This window comes from Bidens hawaiensis, unplaced genomic scaffold, assembly GCF_021521415.1.
Source record: "Bidens hawaiensis isolate Kalapana, Puna unplaced genomic scaffold, B.hawaiensis_p1.1 tig00004474_1, whole genome shotgun sequence".
Taxonomy (NCBI): domain Eukaryota; kingdom Viridiplantae; phylum Streptophyta; class Magnoliopsida; order Asterales; family Asteraceae; genus Bidens; species Bidens hawaiensis.
In genome coordinates this window covers 1,581,649-1,601,649 of record NW_027491269.1, presented here as the reverse complement: position 1 = coordinate 1,601,649, position 20,001 = coordinate 1,581,649, and the positions used below count along the sequence as shown (strand labels likewise).

Sequence of the window (20,001 nt, the reverse complement as noted above, 5' to 3'; positions counted from 1 at the left end):
TTTCTTCATGACTAAGAAACGTAAAGTTTCACATACAATGGTTATAGTCAAATTGACATTTCTTATAGAAGAAGAAACATAAAGATTTTTATAAATAGGCGTTTCTTCATGAAGAAGAAATGTAGTGCATAACTGGTAAGTGTAGGTCCCTGGAATGGATCGATACAGGATTAATACGTACTATCAGAGGTGCGAAATCCCTATAATTAACGCTAACGAGAAGTAAACAAGTAGAACTAAGAACAATTCACTTTAAACGATTCTTCAATTGATTATATCAATATTATAATCAGTACTAGAACCATAGAACACTAAGTTCTCTGGTATACGGGTGGAATGGAGCTGGAATTGTGTAACCAAAACCCTAAGGCCGACTTATCTTTATATAGAAGACAAGTTCGCCTCCCTTATATTGGGAAATTCTCTCCAGCCTAAACCCTATTCCAAACATAACATAAAACATATTACATGCTCGATTACAAACACGGCTAATCTATTAAGCTATTGTCACACAAGATATGCAGCACCAAACTCTCCCTTGACAATAGATTCATAGATTCTTCTCTGTCTTCAGCCTTTAATCTTCTCAATGAGTTCTCTCGATATATCTTATTTCTGGAAGGATTTGGATTGTTGGATCATTATCTTAAAAAACTTTATCACTTTCTGTGTTGTGTTGGTCTTTAATAATCTTTAGTCTCTAGCGTACGCATCTTAAACGATCAGTTAGTTGTACTCCCCTTGAAATGTAGATCGTAACATCCCAAACAATTATGTCTAGATATGACCACTTAGTAAAGATGAGGCACCCAAAATTTCTTCGAAATATATAATTGAGAATATGGAAACAAGAAAGTGGGTTTATCCCACCTTAGTGATATAAGAAAATTAAAGTTGTCCCATATTGGAGAAAGAAGAAAATTAAGTTATCTCACAAGGGTATAAATAGAAAAGAGAACTTGTCCCACGTTAATAGAATATAAAACTTGTAAGCTCCATATAAGGAGATATGTTCACAAGATAATATTCTTATATAACAAGACACTTAGTGGCCTTAGCAAGGATGGGAAGCACCTGACGTGCACAACACGGGCACGGGCTCGAGAGATGGGTGCAATGTGGCACTTTGATGGAGAACTTTGCACTTTGCACACGCGCATAACCGCGAGTCGCTTGAGAGATGCCATAGTATTTTGAGAAAGTAGAATGATCAAAAGTAAAAAAGTTTAAGTTTTAGAACCCATTGCACAGCGCGATGGGCAAGTGACAAACCCATCGCGATACACGATGAAGCTTCACAAAACACGATATTTGGGCAGTGTCGTGCTAAGTGACAACTTTACTCTTTCGGCCATCACGCTATGCGAAGTAGCTTCCATGGAAACATGACACGTGTCAAACACTTGGCAGCATCTAGATTCGTTGAGTCTTAGCGCTACGCAATGGCCACTTTAATAGGCCATCGCGATACGCAACGTGTTGAGAAATAGGCTAATAAATTCGGGTGCACGGCATAACCCTCCCTTCACACCAAATAGGAGTACTCTTTGTAAATGTGAAAACTCCTTGAAAATGAGAATACTCCTTGAAAATGGGAATACTCTTTGCAAATGGAAATAACCCTTGCAAATGGCAATACTCCTTTAAAAATGGATTAATCTTTGCAAATGGCAATACTCATTGCTAGATATTTAACCACTATGTACAGCTTAGTTAAGTTAGTAAGTGTTAGTAAGATTAGTTAAGTTAATGGGTTTGAACCCGTTAGCTTAGTTAATTTAATTGGGTATAATTAAGTTCTATTTAACGACTAATTGTGTAATAGTTAGTCGTGCTCAGTTAAGGAAGGAAATTACTATTAATTCCGAATGCACCAAGATTCAAGTGAGTTTCTATAACCCCTTTTTTAGATATTTAAAATATGTTTTGGGGCTAGTATGCATGCGTTATGTGTCATGTTAATTAAGCGGGTTTAATTTGACGGAATAAGGAATGCCAGGGTATAGTGGGTTATCTGGGCGGCTAGTGGCATCCAAGTCTAGATTCGCTATTATGTTTCTTTCAGTACTTTTATTGGTTTGTTAACTGAGGAAAAAATTGTAATAATGATCTTTTTCATTAGGTTAATTTATTTCAAAATTTAGGAGCTATTTATGCACGTGTAAACCCAACTTATGTGGCGTACAGGGTCACAGACGTTTATAATTAGTATCAGAGCAGTAATTTGAGAGATTTGGGGATCTCCTATATGTAAATTTAAACATGAGAACAGGACCAAGTAGTGAATAACAACAAGGATAACCCAGTGCTAGCAAGTTACCTCTTAGGAGGTTAATAGTCAGTATTAATGGTTGTCAGAATATGAAAAAAGTTAGAACTCGATTAGTAACATGAAGGATTAATATCACCTTATCAATGTTGTTAACGGTTTACCTTACTAATCGTGTTCTAAGTTTATACCTGGTATGACAACATTAGCGTTTCATGTGTAGGATATTGAAATGGGGAGTAATGCTAATCGAGACAGAGGTCGCGGCCAAGTCCGTGGACACCTAATAGTGCTAGAATACAAGAAGCAGCATCTTGGAACAACTACTATGATGATGTGGTGCAAGACACTCTAGATGAGAATGAAATCAGTGCGACCCAACCTTATCATAAGGAAAAGTAAGCGGGGTAGTTTAAGTTAAGGCTACCCGTGAGGGCTTCTTTGGTTAAGGAGATTACTTCCCCAATGAAGACTTCATTCCCAGCTATGTTAGAAGAAGCATCGCCCTCCTTGCTATCAGAGGCATTGTAAAATGCGGGTCAGGAAGAGAAAGAACATGAGGCATTTGAGAAAGCAACCAGAGTAAACATTAAGACCCCAAGAACAACTACCAGTGTTGATGATGAAGAGGATGTTGTTTAGGCGATGAAAATACATGGACAGGGTTGTAACTACACAGCCTTCAAAGGATGTGACCCACCTAAGTTTAATGTTAGTAAGGATGCTGTGGCCATAATCAAATGGATCACTACAATGGACGCAACCATTTAGATGAGTCAATGCAATGAATATCAAGCTGTTATGTTTACTACCCATTCTTTTAAGGATGAAGCTTTGTTCTGGTGGGAAGCTAAGAAGGAGAACATGGGTGCCGAGGCACTTGAAAAGATAAAATGAAATGACTTAAAGCCAATTAGTTCTTTGTTAATTATGCCCACCAAATGAAGTTGAAAAAGTAAAGATGGAATTACTGAAACTTAAAGCCGACAATATGGCCCATCATGAGTACAATGCCAAGTTCAATAAATTAGCAAGGTTAGTCCCGCATCTGGTTAACAATGAAACAAATCGCATGAAGTACTACATTCGAGGACTCCCTTAAAAGGTCTGCACGTACGTTAAGGCAAGTGAAACCAAGAACAACAAATCCATGAACACTTTTAGCGTAATTATGAGGGATGACATTGAAAATGAAGATCCAGTACCTGAAGATCCCAAGAATAAATGGACTGGGACCTCAAAGAGATCTGCTCAAGCAACCTTAGGGGCGCTTAAGAAAGTGAAGAAAGAGGAAACCAAGGCCAGAATCAATGTGTGCTTTCCCTGTGGGAAAGCATCGTGGTGAATGCAGTCCTGGAAGCAATGTGTGCTTTCGGTGTGGAAAACCATGGCATTTCTCCCCAGACTGTCCTAATACAAAAAATGCTTCAACTGTGGTGGGTGGTCATATAGCTAAGGATTGAAGAAGGATGGAGCTGAGGGTTCAAGGAAAGGAAATAAGGTAGAAGCTGATAAAGAAAAGGCCAAGGCAAAGGCGTTCGTGATCTGACGTAAGTGGATATATATATAAAAATGTTAATAAAATTTCAACACAAATCGGGTTTTAAAATAGTTTTTCAACTACAACTAAACCACACACGAAAGGCAAGTGTACCAAATCGTTTGTAATAAAGTGTCGGTAAGAACCGGGTATCAATCCATGGACATGGCAACTATCTGGTACTAAATCTTTGTAAATGATCAACCGAAGAAGTAAATCTCACTTTGAATTTTAATTAACTAAACTAGCATACAATGAAAATAAGTAAGTAAAAACACAAGAACACAATCAATCCAAGAAACTACCTAGACATGAATCCACTATACTATTATGATAACATAGCATTGATATGGTAAAACATCATGAGTCTAAACATGAAAACTAGATTACAATCAAACAACCTAATACTAGCAAATAATCATCATGATGGATTTTTCAATCAAGAGATAAACATAAACTAACTTGTTTTTCAAAACGACAAAGTCTTATTATCAAAGGGAAGCTAGCATGAACAGCATTCTAACCACCTAAGATTACACTAAAGTATCCAAACTCATGAAATTAATATCAAATTATGAAACTTTAACTGGCAAGTCATCACCAAGTCAAGAATCATAACAACACTTATCAATTTTCCAATATTAAGTGTAGGGTTCCATACTCATCAATAATATTATAACCAAGTACTAGTCATTCCTTGCTTAGTAATGTAAACAAAGAAAATATGAGCATTCAAAGTTTACAAACAATATCTAGAACATAGTCTTCCAACATGAATGCCTAAACATTTGTAAAACTAACAAGATTATGCAATTCTAACAAGTATGAACACCATCAATATCAACTTATAAATTCAACGATATTATTGAAAGAACACCAATTTACCAAAATCATGCATATCACATTAGAAAAAGTTTCAACATTGTCTAGATAGCAAAAGTAATTAGCCCATAAGGCTTAATACAACTACAATCAAACTAGATATAAGATTACAAATCATGTTCAAGAACAATGGAAAGTAAACTAAGATCAAATAAGGATTGAAGAATAGATAGGAGGATCTTGAGGATGGTGGAAGCCTTTAAACTTTCAAAGAATCACACAAAATAATTTTCAAGAGTTGAGAGAGAATGAGTAAAGCTCCACACACTCAAAATAAAGAGAAATGAGTGTTTGTAACTGTCTGGGAAAACTGCACAATCGTGCACTAAACGTGCAAGGTCGTGTCCCAATTTAGTAAGTCAATGTTTCACTTTTTGCTGACCAGATTTGCAAGTTCCAAAAAAGTGAACGATCATGCACAAAGAGTGCATGGTCGTGCATGACCGGTACTGGCGGTGCACTTTCAAAGTTGATATATCTTGTTCGGCATCTCCTAGTCAACTGGCATGTTTTCTCGGAAGTGCACGGTCATGCACCAAATGTGCATGACCGTGCTGATCATCTTGTCTCGGCACCAGCTAGTGCACCAGAGTGAATTGGCTAATCTTCTCAGAAAGGCACTCATGCAGAAAAAGTGCATGACCATGCTGTTTTTGTCATATTCTTGATTTTTGTCCTAAAAGCGCCATCTTTTCATCATTTCTTCGTCGGGCGAGCGCCCGGACCTGCAAATTCACATATAACTCATGTAAGTACCAAATAGAATGAATTTACATGGATTTTTACCAAAATATGAGGAAAATTCGATGCTAAAATATGTACACTTTGTGTTACATCATGATCACACCAACGGAAGCCAAGGATAACACCAAATTGATATCTTGTAATTTTCTTGGTATTAGTATTCATGCATCTGTCTTATTTGATTCTGGTGCTATCAAAAGTTTTGTAGCTTCGTCATTTTGTAAGTCAGCTAAGTGTGTGTGTAGTCGGGTGCCTAAGATATTTTTGGTAGAAACCGCTAGTGATACTTCCATTAAAGTATTGAGAATGGTTAAGGACTGTACGATAGAGTTATAGAGGCACAATTTCCCAGTTTCGTTGTATGTCATGACGTTATGAGTGTTCGATGTAGTTTTGGTAATGGACTGGTTGTTAGAGTTCGAGGCTCAGAGAGTGTGTTTGGGTAGCATGATACATTTGAAAGCTTTGATGGTAGCTCTGTGACGATGTATGGTGAGTCAGATAGTTTAGGGCCACAAATTATTCCGATGGTTAAGGCTGGAAGTTTAATGAGGAGAAGGTACAGTGCTTACTTGGCATATATCATCAAGGCGAGATCGAGACAAAGATAGTTCTTGATGTGCACATAGTGTGTGACTTCCGAGAATTGTTCCCTGAGGACCTTCCAGGAATTTTACCCAATTAGGAGGTAGGATTTTAGATAGTGTTAGTACAATGAGCACAACCCATCACGAAAGCCCATTATCGCCTAACGTCGTCTTTAATGAAAGAGTTAATGGCCCAGCTACAGGAACTCCTCGATAAAGGTTTTATCGGACAAAGTGTTTCCCATTGGGGCGCACATGTGTTGTTTGTGAAGAAAAAGGATGGAAGTATGCACATGTGTATAGACTATCATGATTTGAACAAGTTTATGGTAAAGAAAATATATCAATTGCGAGTTGGTTCTCTAGAATAGATCTGAGATCAGGCTACCAACAATTGAAAGTGAAGGAGGCGAATATCCCTAACACAGTGTTCAGGACATGGTATGGGCCCTACGAGTTCCTCGTAGTGCCGTCTGGATTAACGAATGCTCCAGAAACATTTATGGATGTGATGAATAGGGTATTCCAGTCGATGTTAGACATATCGGTCATCGTCTTTACAGACGATATCTTGATTTATTTAAAGAATGAGTCCTATCAAGCTTGTCGTATTCGGGAAGTGTTTGAAGTGGAAAAGTTGTATGCAAAGTATTCTAAGTGAGCTTTTTGGTTACGTGAAGTTCAGTGTTTAGGTCGCATAATCAATCCTGACAGGATCATGGTTGACCCCGCTAAGGTTGAAGTGGTGACGAACTAGAAGACACCGCAAAATCCAATGAAAGTACACAATTCTTTAGGGTTGGTGGATTGTTACAAGAGATTCATTCAGGATTTCTCCAAGATAGCTTCACCGCTAACTAGCCTGACCCGAAAGGCAGCTGTTTTCCGATGGAATAAGTTTCAGAAGGATGCCTTCACCGAGTTAAGAAGAGGATGACGCAAGCCCAGTGCTTTCTTTACCTGATGATAATGAATAAATGGTCATTTGAACTAATGCATCGCACCGACGATTAGGTTGCATGCTAATGCAACTAGGAAAGGTAATTGCTTAAGCATTCATAAAGCTGAAAGTTCATGAAAGCATGTGCCATGTAACTTCCTAGAATTTATAATAATAAGGAGTATTATTACAAATCGATGGATTTATTATTTGTTTAAAATAACAAATATTAACATGAGCTAATTAGAGTTAGCTAATAAGAATTTACTGGAAATGGACTTGAATAGTGGAAATGGGCATAAGAAGAGATGATGTGATTAAGGGTCCATGAGATAGAGAGTATAAATACCCTCTTAAAACCCTAAATCTCTTCATATTTAACCTTTCAAAACATACACATGAAGCTCATGATTAGAACGATTCGTTTTAGTAAAGAATTCAAGATCCGACTCCATAAAAGTGTAGATCCGTGTTCGACAAAAAGAAAACGTGAAGGAGCCGTCATCAAATATCACATACGTTTTCGGATCTCACTTGATTAAGGTACGTTTTAGTTTAGAAAACTATATGTATTTGATGTCGGTTTGCAAATGGGAATACTCTTTACACTTGTGAATACTCCTTGAAAATGGGAATACTCTTTGCAAATGGGAATAGTCCTTGCAAAATGGATTACTTTTGGCAAATGGGAATGCTCCTTATTAGATATTTAATCATTATAGACAGCTTAGTTAAGTTAGTAAGTGTTAGTAAAATTAGTTAAGTTAATGGGTTTGAACCCGTTAGCTTAGTTAATTTAATTAAGTATAATTAAGTTATTGAATAATTAATTAACAACTAATTGTTTAACAGTTAGTCGTGCTCAGTTAAGAAAGGGAATTACTATTAATTTCGAATGCAACAAGATTCATATGAGTTTCTAAAACCCCTTTTTTAGACATTTAAAATATGGTTTGGGGCCGGTATGCATACGTTATGTGTCAAGTTAATTAATCGTATGTTAGCCAACAGTTGTGTAGGCAAGTTTTAGTCAGTTGGACCTCGTTGCATGGGTACACAGTTAAGACCCTATTGTGTGGGCACTCAGTTAGACCACGTTGTATGGGTACTAGATGGGCTCCATGTTTGGGCACTAGTTGACGCTGCCTTTGTGGCGTCTGTCAGTGATCGCAATGAGAACATTTCAGTATGGTTGTATGGTTAGTTGATTTGACAGTTATTCTTTATGTTTGTCCAATTTTATTTATGTTCGTGTTTCGGCACGGCAGTGAAATTATAATTATTTATATTATTTGTTATTAGTAAATCTCGAACTCACTAAGTGTGTAGCTGACGTTTTGTATGCATACCAGGTTAGCGGGTTTAGTTTGAAGGAATAAGGAATGCTAGGGTATAGCTGGTTATCTAGGCGGCTAGTGGCATCCAAGTTTAGATTCGCTATTATGTTTCTTTCGGTATTTTTGTTGATTTGTTAACAAAGGACAGAATTGTAATAATGATCTCTTTTTCGATGGGTTAATGTTATTCCGGAGTTTAAGAGCTACTGTATTTTTGCACGTGTAAGCCCAACTTATGTGGCGTACCGGGAGTTAGTCGTCACATGTGTTGCCTGAAAAAAATCTGTTTTATTATATCTTGTACGGGCCGTCTAAGAAATTAACGACCCTAGTTTAAACAAAAAAACAAATAGAAAAGAAAAGAAAGAAAAGAAAAGAAAAGAAAGAAAGATTTTATTAAAATTATTATCATTATCGCTTAGACATAATCATTCTAACCAAAACTCTTTGCCGGACCCCTTTCGAGTAGAACAACTAAAAAAGCCTGAAATGATTTGCTGAATTGGCATGGGGACATTGAACCTTAATAATCCATACAAGTTAACCGATGATAAGTAAATTTGTTCACCTTCTTTATCTCTTTCATTTTTTTTTTCTTTTCAAAATTTTCATGAAGTAATCATATTATTAAAGAAAACAATGAAAATAATATATATTATTTTTCTTTAGTCTACTTGAATACGTTATGATCCAAAAGTCAATACCCACACATCCAACTCGATCTAATAATTGCAAATGGTGTATTTAACATGATTTTCATATATCTCATTTTAGATATTATTTTAAAAATATCTGACTTTAATTGCCATTACAAAAGATAAATAAATAAAATAAAAAGAAAAGAAACTGAGGTCCCACGTCCAGCAAAGATGAGCATGTGAAGGATTATATCAATTAAAATCTAGGTAATATAGTTTAAACCTTAAAAGCTAAATATTATAAAATCATATGAAGACAACACATCTATAATTCTATCCGAAGAGAAATGAAATAGGGAGAAATAAATGAAACGGCAGAGGGTCTACAACTGAATGAGAAAAAATAATTGCTATATTGATGAAATAACGAACTTATAATGTGTTTTAATATGTCCATCAAGCTAAACATGTATAACGATGTGAAGTTAGGAATGGAAAGTGTCTAGTTATGAAGACAACCATTTGATCAAAAGATCTGCAGTTTGGACAACGATAAGCCCCCTTTTTCCGTGATAATGTGAAAAGACTCAATTCCTTCTTTCTTCCCCAGCGAAATGTAGCAGGTTCGTTATGTGCGAGTACCATGTATGTTGAAATGAAAGTCAATTTCAAGGTGTTTCTTACTCTAGTCTAATAAAAATACCCAATTGATTGTTAAGCTTCAATATTGTTAACTAGGAACTAGGAACAGATATATGTAACCATCATTGGCGGATCCACCATATAAATGGGTGGTTCGGAGGAACCACCCGAGTTTGGAAATAATAGTGTATCTTTATATGGGAAACAACAGAGTGAACCATCTTATAAATTAGAAAAAAACCATTTCGATTATATTATAAGCTGATGGCATAGGGATGCATTCTTTTAGGTTTCATAACCAAAACATTTAAACAACTATACAATTAGCAAATTAAACAAATATACTTCTAGGTTTCGAACCGACCCGAAATTTTAATATTCAATTTCATGAAATTGAAACATTTAAACTAGTGCACCACTTAAAAAAAATTCTCAGATCCGCCACTGGTAACCATGAAGCACCTATATGTTGGTTTTTTGGAACTCCAACTGACAAGGTTGGGCCCAAAAGACACAAAATATATGGTGCTGGATCAACGATCATATATGGAATACTCGGCCAGTATCCACATAACCATAAATAGCTGGTTATATGCAAATATTCAAAAGATGTATGACCGTACCTTTAAGCCACTAAATAAAACACGTGCCTGGCCACAATCTAGTTGATTGCTCTTACCCGATTTTGTTTCAAAAAATAAACATTAGCAACTACAATTGACGGTAAGAGTGACCAAAATCACATGTAAACTATAGATAAGTTTATCTACAACATTTGTATGTATTGTGTACTAAAAAAGTGAACTCCATGCACTATAAAAACGTGGTCAGACACATAACCGATGTAAATTTAAGATGACGCGGTGCCACGTAGGATCCGAGTACAACTAGATATGTATCCAGTATGAACAGCGCACCATTCTCGTCTATAAGTAGGTGAGCTTTTCAGCAGATCTAGATATACATTAACTCACTCACCACTCCAGTTATCACTACTACCCCATTTATAATAATAATAACTTATTAGCTTCATTAATGGCTGTTAGTGGTGGACCTGATCAGTTTGGTTCTTCATCTTCATCTCAGCAGCTGCCTCTTCTGTCTCTCAATCACGTCTCGTTTGTTTGTAGATCCGTTAAAACATCCGTCAAGTTTTATAGTGATGTTCTAGGATTTGTTCTAATCAGAAGGCCTTCGTCCTTCGATTTCGAAGGCGCTTGGTAAGCATGATCACTTACTGAATTATATATAGGGTTATGAAAATTAAAAAAACCAAACTGGTCTAGATGGTTGGACTAGTTGAATTGATCATGACAAATAAACAAAAGCGGGTTTGTTTTTATCGCTTGAAATGAATGTTCGGTTTTCACATTTCATTTAGTTTTGTTAAAGGGACAATTTCATATTTTTTTCCTTTGTGAACTTACAAAAGTACATATATTCTTTTTAAGTTATAGTTGAAGTACAATTAAATCTTCGAAAACTTGTGTTTTGGGAAATATGCAACTTTTAAATTAGAAGAATTTAAATCTTTAGTTTAAATTAAAGACTCTAAAAAATAAAATTATTTATTGATATAATAAATGTACATAAATGTCCATGGCTTTATAGCCTAGTGGCATCTTGGTGGTGGGATAAGGCTTAGGGACCATAAGGTCCTCGGTTCGAATCCCACAAGAGGGTTTTTCCAAGATTTATTGGGTTTCCTCCTGAATTGGTGGTTAGGCATTGTTGCCTAGTGGAGATGGATATGATCGCGTGGTTCTGCTGGTGACACGATGATACTCCAGTGGTCTGTGAGTGATCCTAATTTGTCGTTCAAAAAAAAAACATGTTGAGTTTACAGAGTCGGTTTCAAGGTTTAACCTCAGTTTTAGAGGTTTATGAACACTCACTCCAGTGGTCCGTGAGTGATCCTAATTTGTCATTCAAAAAAAAAACATGTTGAGTTTACAGAGTCGGTTTCAAGGTTTAACCTCAGTTTTAGAGGTTTATGAACACTCCCAGCTACTTGCCGAAATTATTTATCTTCTAGATTTAACCTTCCAAAATTGAGTATTTTTTTTTAATTTAGAATTGATTCGAGTTTTAGTTCATTTCATATCAGTACACTCAAATTCTTGATGATTTGATTTAAAACAGGTTGTTCAACCATGGGATTGGAATCCATTTATTAGAAATGGAGTCAACTCCAGAAAAGAAAGCAGTGATCAATCCAAAAGACAACCACATTTCATTCCAATGCACAAACATGGATCTTATAATCAAGAAACTCGAGGAAATGGGAATCAAATACGTGACCGCGGTTGTGAAAGAAGGCGGTGTGGAGGTGGACCAGCTCTTCTTCCATGATCCAGATGGTTACATGATTGAGATATGCAATTGTCATGTTCTCCCTATGCTTCCTATCACCTCATGCCCCCTCAAGAAGATCGCGCCCGTTCCACAAACTAACCGTGTCGAATCCTCATTCTACGGTATGATTAATTATGAAAAGCCTTAATTATTATTATGTGATGTTTGTTCATATGTGAAACCATATTTATAACATATTTGATTTGGGGATGTTAATGAAAATGCAGATGAAACAAGATCCAAGAGTTACTTTTGTGGAGAAGATGAGGGTTTGATGATGGAAAATTTCATGATAGACATGATGGGTATCTCCTTCAAAGAGTAAATTCATTGGATTTGATCACTTGATGCATGTTTGTTTAGTAATTTTGTACCTTTTACCATGTGTTTATTGTTATTATTATTGATTTTTTTTTAGATTGATGTGAGAGTTTGGTATGTAATTAAATAATAAAAGTGAAAGGAGTAAAATCTTTATATATATATATATGGATTTTATTTAATTATATGATATGGAAGAAAATTTTCAATAATTTCTCTCTTGAAATTTAGCATGTGACATTGTCGCTTTTTCGATATTTGTAGTACTCATTTGAATCACTAAAGAGGTACACAAGATCGGTGGCGGATTCATCTTGGGTTTAGTGAGGGTTAGTTACCCACTCAAGATTCAACTTTTAATGCTAATATATACATTAAAGATTATGTCTCCCTTTCTATTTCTAATTTTTACCGGTTTCTAATTTTTCCCACTTTATATGTTTTGAAAACTCTTAGAACAAACTACTAAATCTTAAAATATTGTCTTGATTATTATCTTTATATTTTAGTTAGATTGTAAAAATTGAAATTGTTCAGGTAAATTCGAATAGAAACACTAGTGAGCTAGAAATGTCTCTAAAAGATTGGAAAATTTTAAGAATTAGACTATTCTTATCAATTATATAGATAGACCATTTGGCAGACCTAGCAAACCAAGCATACCTAACAAGTCAAACAGACCTAGCAAGTCAAGCAAACCTATCAAGCTAAGCAACGATAGCTTCAATAGAGGTTTCCAAATCTACACCCCTTGTTTATAAAAAAAATTTTGTTTTCTTTCCATTTTGAATTCCGATTTCTAACCCGAATTACTTGGCCCGTTAAGGGTATTTTTGTCATTAATTCATTATATTACTTCCAAGTAAAAGCTCTTATATTCATCCAAGCATAAAATACTTTATGATTGGTATATAATCACACCTCGGTATAATGCCGCCATGGTCGTTTATACCTTGGTTTCATTGTCAATGTCGGTTGAAGGCCATATAAGCCAAAGGCGACTCGTTCGATTCCTTCTTGTGAAATCCATCGCTTGTGAATAAATCCAACGTTGTAATTTAATTTCTCCATGGTCCTAGCCATGTTTCATATAATCGTATTGACAAGTCCTTTATTTAATTTGTGAAAACTTATTTTTTATTATTAGAATCAATAATCAAACTTCTTTCAATTATTATGGCAAGATAAATAAATCGATATAATTTCGTAACATAATAAAAAGCAACATCTAGTCACGTACCTTAAAGTTTCCCTTTTTGTTTCACGTTCCTTCCGGGTTGATTTTCTTGATAGTCACTCGAGTAGCCTATAAGTCACAACCCAGTTACTCATGAAAATACTTTTCTTTTTATATCATATTTATTAGCATATGCCAACATTATCCAAATAGTTCAACTCAACCTCCTTATGGCACATTGTACATCTCATTCAAGCATTTCATCAACCACCTTGTAGGCATGATTTCTAAGTTGTACATTTAGTTAAATTTCATAACTTTCTACCACTTATATAATTCTAATTTCATTCAAATCACATCAACAATCAATTTACATGTAGAATCCAATTAAATCAAAGCAAAAACACCAACTATTGTTTATGAAATTGGGTTCTTCATTTTAAGGTTAAAACCCACTTTATGATAGACTAAAAACAAAAGTTTTTTAGCCAAGTACTCCACAATTTCAACATTCAAGACAAATTTAAGCATTCATGTAGGTCCCAATGAAGGATCTTTCAATGTGATATCACTTAAACCTGATGTTAGACGGAATCTAACAACGAGTTGATGCAATATAATACTAGCAAACGCAATAAACACACACAAGATGGCTTCAAAACACACGGTATATTCAACCTCAGGTTCTTAAGCCCTTAACAATGATTACAATATCAATGATAAACAACTCGCTCGTCTCTCACTGTTCTATGACCGACCAACCATATAATAACCTAGAAACAAAGTATATATAGTATACCAACAACCCTAAGCCCAAAACCACACAAAAGCCCACCGAAATCAAAGATATTTCGGTTTGCATAATCGCCCAAAACCAAGCCCGCAACGATTAAGTATAAACCATTTACGTATAGCCCAACAATCTCCCCCTTGGTTTATATTTTGATCCCACTCATGCTCCATTACTTCAGCATAAGCTTCTTTGTAAGCACCCGCCCATAAACCTGTTCGTATAATCAATCCCACCATTCCAGTATACTCCTTAGTAGCTGGCTCATAAAGTGGTTCAGCCATAATCTGAAAGCCACTAAGGGGTCTTGATATCTTTCTCACCAAACTTCAATAGGTCTCACGGATCAACAATACGGTATCGTCCTTTTTTTAGCCGTATAATAACAGTAGCCGTCTCACCATCATAAGTCCAAAACTTTATTTCATCAAGAGCACCCTCGGGAAATCTCTTGGTGATCAGATTTGGCGTCACTTTAGCAGTAGGAGGCCACATCACATTAGCATCGTCTTATTAGTATGGGGATCAAGTACACCCTTTACTTTCTTGATAAAGGACTCAACAGTAGGCATATCAGGGAATCCTCTTTCAATCTGGTTGCTCAAGTAATTCAAGAAATTGGTGGCCTTTGGATCATGATTGCAGTTGTGGAAAAGAGCATGTATTAAATCATTTAAATTAACCTTCGTCCACGAACGGAAGTCCTTCATCTTCTTGTAATACTCCATGTTTCCAGACTTGCGTTTGAGCCACCACATTTCTTTATCTATGTCATAACCCTAAGAAACAACCCCCGAATGATCACCATATCTATCAGAAAAACCCTTTTGAATCTCCATGACAAACTTTTCAGGGTGATCGGAAGACACTACATTCTGATTGGAGTTCTTTCTGATCAATATCTTCCTCATTATTCTTTCCATCTGCTCAGTGGTCTTTGGTGGAGCGGGTAAGTATTATATCAATATTTGATGCGGGGCGCAAACTAGAGCCGTTATCAACAGGAGCATCTTGATTATCATCAACGTCCTTTCACCGCTATCGTCACCACCTTTAAAGTCATCTCCAAACCTTTTAACAAGCTTTTGTTGGAGATCAAAATAAAAAGCGGTAAGACCGCCCATGCTCGCTTGAAGCTCTTGAATCTTCGAATCTTTTTCAGCATTATTGGCTTCAAGTTCTTGAATGCGTACATCTTTCACCACAGAATCTTGTTCAAGCTCAAAGACTCTGCGTTGTAAAGCATGTACATCGACTGTTCAGCGTCCAAAGCAATCCTTTACCCTTATCCTGTAAAAATTGGTCTTGCATGATGAGAATATGGGTAATATTTGCAGCTGTAGTTGAGCTTTCTTGACCAGTCGGATCAGGCGATCTAGAGGGTTCGGTGGTAGACTGAATATGGGCTTCAAACTCAAACACTTGCGTAATATCATCAAAAATTTGATCTTGAGCTTGTGAAGCTTCAACAGACGAGCCTTGTTCAGTTTGAGCTTCAACAGTGACGGGCTCAGAAGGTGTTGGTTGAGTGGTTGGCACAAGATCACTAGCCAGCACACCCGGTCTTGGATCTTTCTTTCTTCGTTTACGCGTAATAAGATCGGTGGCTTGCTCTTCTTCAACATCAGCATCATCATGTGTCACAACAACTGATTAAGGAGGATTCAATGCAGTTGACTGGAGCTTTTCTTTAAATATCTCGAATGCATCAAGTTGTTCAGCAGCAGGTATAGATTGTTGCACCTGGTGTTCAGTCTCCACAGGTTGTGATGGAGGACTATCAGCCTCATCATCGGAAATAGTTTCAAAGGCAGTTGTAGGCCCTCGAACAGGAACAGCATGCTCCTCAAAATAATAGCAGTAGCAGCAGCAACAACAACCTCAGTTTATGCAAATCTTCCAAACTTTAGCAGCTGATGAAGTCCTTTGATGAACTACTTTAGCCCCTTTTCTCGACTGCTTCATCAAACCAAAGGTATTTAGACCCATAGCCTTCATATCGAGCGTCTCTACAGATCTAACTAGTAATTTTCTGGTATAATAACGCACGTAATCAAAAACGACCGAATTCGCGTCGACTTACTGCCTCAATGCTTAGGACTGACAACGCTTTGATTTACCACTACCCGGGTTTTATCAATCTGCCCCGACGTAACGCGCCTTGTAAAACTCTAGTAATATATATATTTCTGATTCTTAAATTTCTTATATTTGTGTGAGTTTTTAATAAAAGAAAGTTGAAATGTGGCTTTGGAAGGATTGGGCCGTTGCAACTAATTTGGGGTAATTGATTTCTGGATAATAGTTGGCATACTCCTCAAGACCCAAGCCATTTATTTTTACACTTTCAGTTTTGTTAAAAAGATCAGAACACACACACAAAGATCATCTTCTTCATCCTATTTCTGAATGATTCAAATCATTCGATTGAGATTACTGTCTCAAAGAATCGTTTTGTTGCTTGCTCGTGTTTCAATCTGTGATAACTAGTGTTTTACATACCACTAATTTATTTGATTGTTTCTGCAAATTGTAACCCTTATTACGATTTTCTTTATGAATGATTACTCTTTTTGTACTCAGTGAAGTATTTTAATAATTCTCGTCCGCCTAAATGACAATAAAGTGATGATAATTTTTGTTAACCATCATTCTATAATGTAGACTTCGTGTTAGTCTTAAGGACTCTTTTATGCTCACAATTCTAAATAGTCTTGGCACCCACCCATCCTTGTCGCTCTAATAATTGCAAATGGTGTATTTAACATGATTTTCATATATCGCATTTTTAGATATTTATTATTAAAAAATATGACTTTAAATATAATTACAAAGAGAGAGAGAGAGAGAAAAAACAAAAGAAACTGAGGTCCCACATCCAGCAAAGATGAGTAGGTGACGGATTAAATCTCAAAGATCAAAATCTACGTGACGTGTTTTATACCTTAAAAGCTAAAGTTTATGAAAACATAACCATATAGTCATAGAAAAACAGTAACAAAACATACGAAGACAACACTGAATGAGGGTCTACAACTGAATGAGAACAAAGTAATTGCTATAATGATGAAACGACTAACAAATGTTTTTAATATGCCCTTCAAGCTAAACGTTTATAACAATGTGAAGTTTGGAACGAAGAGTCCCCATTTATGTAGATGACAACCGTATGATCAAAAGATCTGCAATCTGGACAACGGCAGACACATATCGAACATTAATGTTATGTGCGAGTACCATGTCCTTTGAAATGAAAGTCAATATCAAGGTGTTTCGTACGATGATGGAACACCCAAGAGAACGGGCAACGTTGTGTAATTTTTTGGAACTTCAACTGACGAGGTTGGGTCCAAAAGATATAAAAATATTCAGTGGTGGATCAACGATCATATGTGGACAACTTCACAACTCGGCCGGCATTCACCTAAACATATATAGCTAGACCTGGTGACATGCAAGTATTCAAACCATGTGTGATCGCACCTTAACACACTGAATAACGCGCGAATACATTTTAGTTGACAAATCTTACCTGATTTCGTCTCAAAGATCAAAACAATGACGGTGAGAGTAACCAAAATCACATGTATATATTGTGTAATATTGTCTGAAGCAGATAAAAAAAAGGTGAACATTGAGGCCTATGATTTTCTTTCAAGTTTCAACAATAAAACAAAAATATATATCAATGACAAAGCGTGTTAACAATGCACATTAAAAACACGTGGTCTAGACTCGGAACTACTTTTTTTTCTCCTATAACCATGTAAATTTATGAAACCAAGGATGACACGATGCCACGTAGGATCGGACCGTACAATTACATATGCATCCAGTATCATCAGCAGCTCACCATTCTCGTCTATAAGTAGGTGAGCTTTTCAGCAGATCTAGATATACATTAACTCACTCACCACTCCAATTATCACTACTACCCCATTTATAATAATTAATTAGCTTCTTCAATGGCTGTTAATGGTGGACACGATCAGTTCGGTTCCAATACATCTTCGTCACAGCAGTTGCCTCTTCTGTCTCTCAATCATGTGTCGTTTGTTTGCAGATCTGTTCGAACATCCGTTAAGTTTTATAGCGATGTTCTTGGGTTTGTTCTCATTAGACGGCCTTCATCCTTCGACTTTGAAGGCGCATGGTGAGAATCATTTCCGAATTACAGATAGGGGTGTTCATGATCTGGTTTAGCCGGTTGGGTCAGTTGCAATGACCAAACCAGCCAAAACGGTTAGTTTTTACGGTTAACTTAACCGGACTGGCTAGTTGGGTTAATTGGTTGGTTGCACTAGCCAAACGAACTAAAGCAGTTTGTTTTTGTGGTTTGAAATAAATGTTCGGTTTTAGCGTTTTAATGAGTTTTGTTGAGGGAGAATTTCATATTTTTCAGCTTACAATGTTTTATTTTAAAGTTAAAACTTGTGTTTTGGGAAAATATGTAATTTTATATGTTTAGATGATTTAAATTATTTGTTTATATCAAAAACATTAAATGATAAAAATGTTTTATTAATATAATAAATGTACATAAATGAAAATTGAAAAGGTTAAAACTTTGTTTGTTTACACAACCTGTTCCAAGGTTTAACATGTTGGATAAACTGTTATTCTCTAAAAACCTAACAGTCAAACAACCAAACTACTAAACAAGCAGATCCGCTTTGACGTAATTTCAACGGCTTAAGAACATCCCTAGTTGCATTGCAGTGCTGACTTACTAATTAAAGTTGTCTTCTAGATACTGAATTTCTTAACCTAAAATGGATGCGAGTTCAGTTCACATCAGATCACGAATTGCGATCGGCACTCATAATCATGATGATTTTATTGAATACAGGTTGTTCAACCATGGGATTGGAATCCATTTATTAGAAATGGAGTCAATTCCAGAAAAGAAAGCAGTGATCAATCCAAAAGACAACCACATTTCATTCCAATGCACAAACATGGGTCTTATAATCAAGAAACTCGAGCAAATGGGAATCAAATACGTGACCGCGGTTGTGAAAGAAGGCGGTGTGGAGGTGGACCAGCTCTTCTTCCATGATCCAGATGGTTACATGATTGAGATATGCAATTGTCATGTTCTCCCTATGCTTCCTATCACCTCATGCCCCCTCAAGAAGATCGCGCCCGTTCCACAAACTAACCTTGTCGAATCCTCATTCTACGGTATGATTAATGAAAAACCTTAATTATTATTATGTGATCTTTCTTTGTTCATATGTGAAACCATATTTCTAACATATTTGATTTGGGGATGTTAATGAAAATGCAGATGAAACAAGATCCAAGAGTTACTTTTGTGGAGAAGATGAGGGTTTGATGTTGGAAAATTTCATGATAGACATGATGGGTATCTCCTTCTAAGAGTAAATTCGTTGGATTTGATCACTTGATGCATGTTTGTTTAGTAATTTTGTACTTTTTACCAGGTGTTTATTGTTATTATTATTATTTTCTTTCAAATTGATGTGAGAGTAATCTTTTGTATGTAATTAAAAAATAAAAGTAAAAGGAGTAAAATCTTTTTTTGTAAAAAAATGTATTTTATTTGATATGTAAGCGTATTTTCAATAATTTCTCTCTTTAAGTTTAGCATGTGACATTGTCTCTTGTTTTGATATTTGTAGTACTTATTCCAATCACTAAAGAGAGAAACAAGATAATGAGAGGCGTACATATAGCTTTCAATGTGTTGTGTAAAATAAAGTCATAGAACAGTAGTGTCTTGTCAAAATCGATACTAGATTATCTATATCGATTA

The 20,001-nt window shown here is 35.9% G+C and overlaps 2 protein-coding genes across 2 annotated transcripts in view; both read left to right on the top strand.

Annotated features, from left to right (window-relative positions):
* LOC143626671 (glyoxylase I 4-like) overlaps positions 1 to 19,778 on the top strand; it is an 86,236-nt gene extending 66,458 nt beyond the window's left edge. Inside the window, exons 2-4 of the mRNA XM_077096677.1 lie at positions 18,152 to 18,375; positions 19,072 to 19,406; positions 19,513 to 19,778. Coding sequence (XP_076952792.1) covers positions 18,188 to 18,375; positions 19,072 to 19,406; positions 19,513 to 19,604 — 615 coding nt within the window. The 5' untranslated portion in view covers positions 18,152 to 18,187 and the 3' untranslated portion in view covers positions 19,605 to 19,778. The remainder of the gene's footprint in view (positions 1 to 18,151; positions 18,376 to 19,071; positions 19,407 to 19,512) is intronic.
* On the top strand, positions 10,554 to 12,442 carry LOC143626669 (glyoxylase I 4-like). Its single transcript, XM_077096676.1, has 3 exons — positions 10,554 to 10,799; positions 11,722 to 12,056; positions 12,162 to 12,442. Exons 1-3 carry the CDS (start codon positions 10,615 to 10,617, stop codon positions 12,257 to 12,259), a joined length of 618 nt encoding a protein of 205 aa, XP_076952791.1. The 5' UTR covers positions 10,554 to 10,614; the 3' UTR covers positions 12,260 to 12,442.
* Positions 19,779 to 20,001: the final 223 nt, after the last annotated feature.

What these genes read in the sequence shown, in the direction of transcription:
- LOC143626669 (XM_077096676.1), top strand. Translation starts at nt 10,615, where the DNA reads ATGGCTGTTAGTGGTGGACCTGATCAGTTTGGTTCTTCATCTTCATCT. An exon ending in TTCGATTTCGAAGGCGCTTG is followed by an intron (nt 10,800 to 11,721) that starts GTAAGCATGATC and finishes GATTTAAAACAG; the next exon opens with GTTGTTCAACCATGGGATTG. An exon ending in TGTCGAATCCTCATTCTACG is followed by an intron (nt 12,057 to 12,161) that starts GTATGATTAATT and finishes ATGAAAATGCAG; the next exon opens with ATGAAACAAGATCCAAGAGT.